Source organism: Benincasa hispida, chromosome 5 (genome assembly GCF_027475165.1).
Source record: "Benincasa hispida cultivar pf3 chromosome 5, pf3_genome.v1.1, whole genome shotgun sequence".
NCBI classification, from domain to species: Eukaryota; Viridiplantae; Streptophyta; class Magnoliopsida; order Cucurbitales; family Cucurbitaceae; genus Benincasa; species Benincasa hispida.
Genome location: NC_143482.1, coordinates 64,748,498 through 64,750,536, shown reverse-complemented (window position 1 = coordinate 64,750,536; position 2,039 = coordinate 64,748,498). Strand labels below are relative to the sequence as shown.

At 32.3% G+C, this 2,039-nt stretch overlaps 1 protein-coding gene across 1 annotated transcript; it reads right to left on the bottom strand.

The window, feature by feature from the left end:
- Positions 1–257: 257 nt before the first annotated feature.
- Positions 258–1,566, bottom strand: LOC120078426 (transcription factor bHLH162-like). Its single transcript, XM_039032700.2, has 3 exons — positions 1,360–1,566; positions 835–1,173; positions 258–643 (listed from the first exon to the last, which is right to left on the bottom strand). Exons 1-3 carry the CDS (start codon positions 1,498–1,500, stop codon positions 500–502), a joined length of 624 nt encoding a protein of 207 aa, XP_038888628.1. The 5' UTR covers positions 1,501–1,566; the 3' UTR covers positions 258–499.
- Between the last annotated feature and the right edge of the window lie 473 nt (positions 1,567–2,039).

The window sequence follows — 2,039 nt, the reverse complement described above, 5'->3', positions numbered from 1 at the left end:
TACATCTTTCTTTCTTTCTCTTTTTACACCAAACATGAAATAATACGAAGAATTTAATCTCTAACATTTTCATAATGTTCATTTTGGGTCTTGTTTTTTTAACTTCGGTTAATTGTTTTTAGTCCTTGTGTTTTAAAAAAGTGACAATTTTTTTTCTCTTTTAAAAAACTCTTCATTTTCTTAAAATTGACATTTTTTGAAATTACAAGAATCACAATGCAAGAATAAAAATGAACAAAAATTAAAAAACACAAAGATTAAAATAAATATTTTGAAAATTCAGTAACCAAAATAAACTAAAGAAAAAAAATACACTGCAGATTTGACTCTTTTATTTTAAACCAGAGAATTTGCTTTGTTGTAAAGTTCCACAACATTTGGAACCAACACACTGTAAGGACAAATACTTTTTCTTTTATTTTCATTTTAGTACTTTTGTTTTTTCCTTCCTTGTATGTATGTTAAAACTTATTTAGAACACTTCCATTTAGCTGCTTACTTATAAATCCCAATTCTCACATGGAAATTCATCCCACCATTGCTTCTCTTTTTGCACTTCGACGTCACTGTTCGATCCATAAACCAATCTCTTCAATCTTTCCGTTGCTTTCGTCACTCCGAATTCCACCATCGAATCCCCGAGCTGTATGTTCAAAACACGAAAAACTCGTTACGAAATACAAATAAATATATTAACATTTACGAGCACAGTATCATTGTCTTGTGTTCGGGATACTGTGCTCGTATTCAATCTCCTGTAATGTTAATTATTATTATTATTTTTTTATGTTTAAGATTAAGCCTTTGAATTGAACGGAGGAGAATCAAGATTACTTGTGCATGGATGGTGTGAAAAACAGAGTTCCCAGAAACAGAGAAGCTTGCATTGATAACTTCAGTGCCTTCTTCTTGAAGAATGCGAAGAGTTTCACAGAAGAGATACTGATTATCCAATCCACTGCTTAAAACTATCTCTACACTTTTACCCATTTGGTGGATGTTAAGCTGAGGAGATGCTGATGAAGAAGAAGAAGAGGAATCCATGTTTATGGAGCTCTTATTTTTCCCCTGTAGTTGATTCTTCTTTTCTTTAGCTGAACTCACTTTCTTCTCCAGCTCTTTTATGTACTTAATTGCTTCATCAATCTGATCAGGCAATGGCAGTGAAATATCCTGCATAAAATTATGGAATAAATTAAGATTATGAATGGTGGGTGTTCGTTAATTAAGATTAAAGTTTCTTGAAGAAAAACAGAGCACAAAGAACAGATGATGCTCTGTTTTCTATTAATGTGGAAAGGAGATGAAATGAGATCAAATCAGAAGCTTTCTTTTTTCTGAGTTGGAATATGAAATGACCTTGGAATCATGATTTGGGAGGAGGGAATTGAGCTGAGAACAGAGGTTTTTCATCTGATTTCTTCTGTTTTTCTCTATGATTCGTCGTTCGATCTTGGCGGCCGAGGACGACGAAGCCGAGAACTGAAAATTGGGATCCATTCGATGAGGAGGAAGAAGAGGAAGATGAAGAAGGATTAATGGGAAATGTTTGGTTTTTGTTTGATTTTACAGAAATGGCTGAAGCGAAGGTGGGAGATTTATATACCTTTGTGGAAAAGTGGCGATAGCAGTGACGAAACGACGTCATTTTGAGGGATGTCATCAAAATGACGTCAGCACTCAGTCATTGGAGGGACCTGAAATTTAAAGTGGGGGATATCGACTTCATGAAATTTGTTGAAAAAGTTTGAGGGGCTTATGTGTATATGTTTAAGTGTAAAGTTATTTGGTCTGAATTTATATGTTTGTATTAGGGTACATGTTCGTATTGTCTAATACAGTTTTTTGAAACTTTTTTTATTCAATAATATGTTGTTATGATTACAACAAATTTTTTATTTTGAAACTTTTTATTCAATAATTCAACTCATCTTTGTTTGAATAAAATATGAATTACAATATTTTTTTTTAATTTTTTAATTTTTTCTTTTTTGGGCAACGAACAACAATTAACCCATTACATTCCTGATAGAAATATG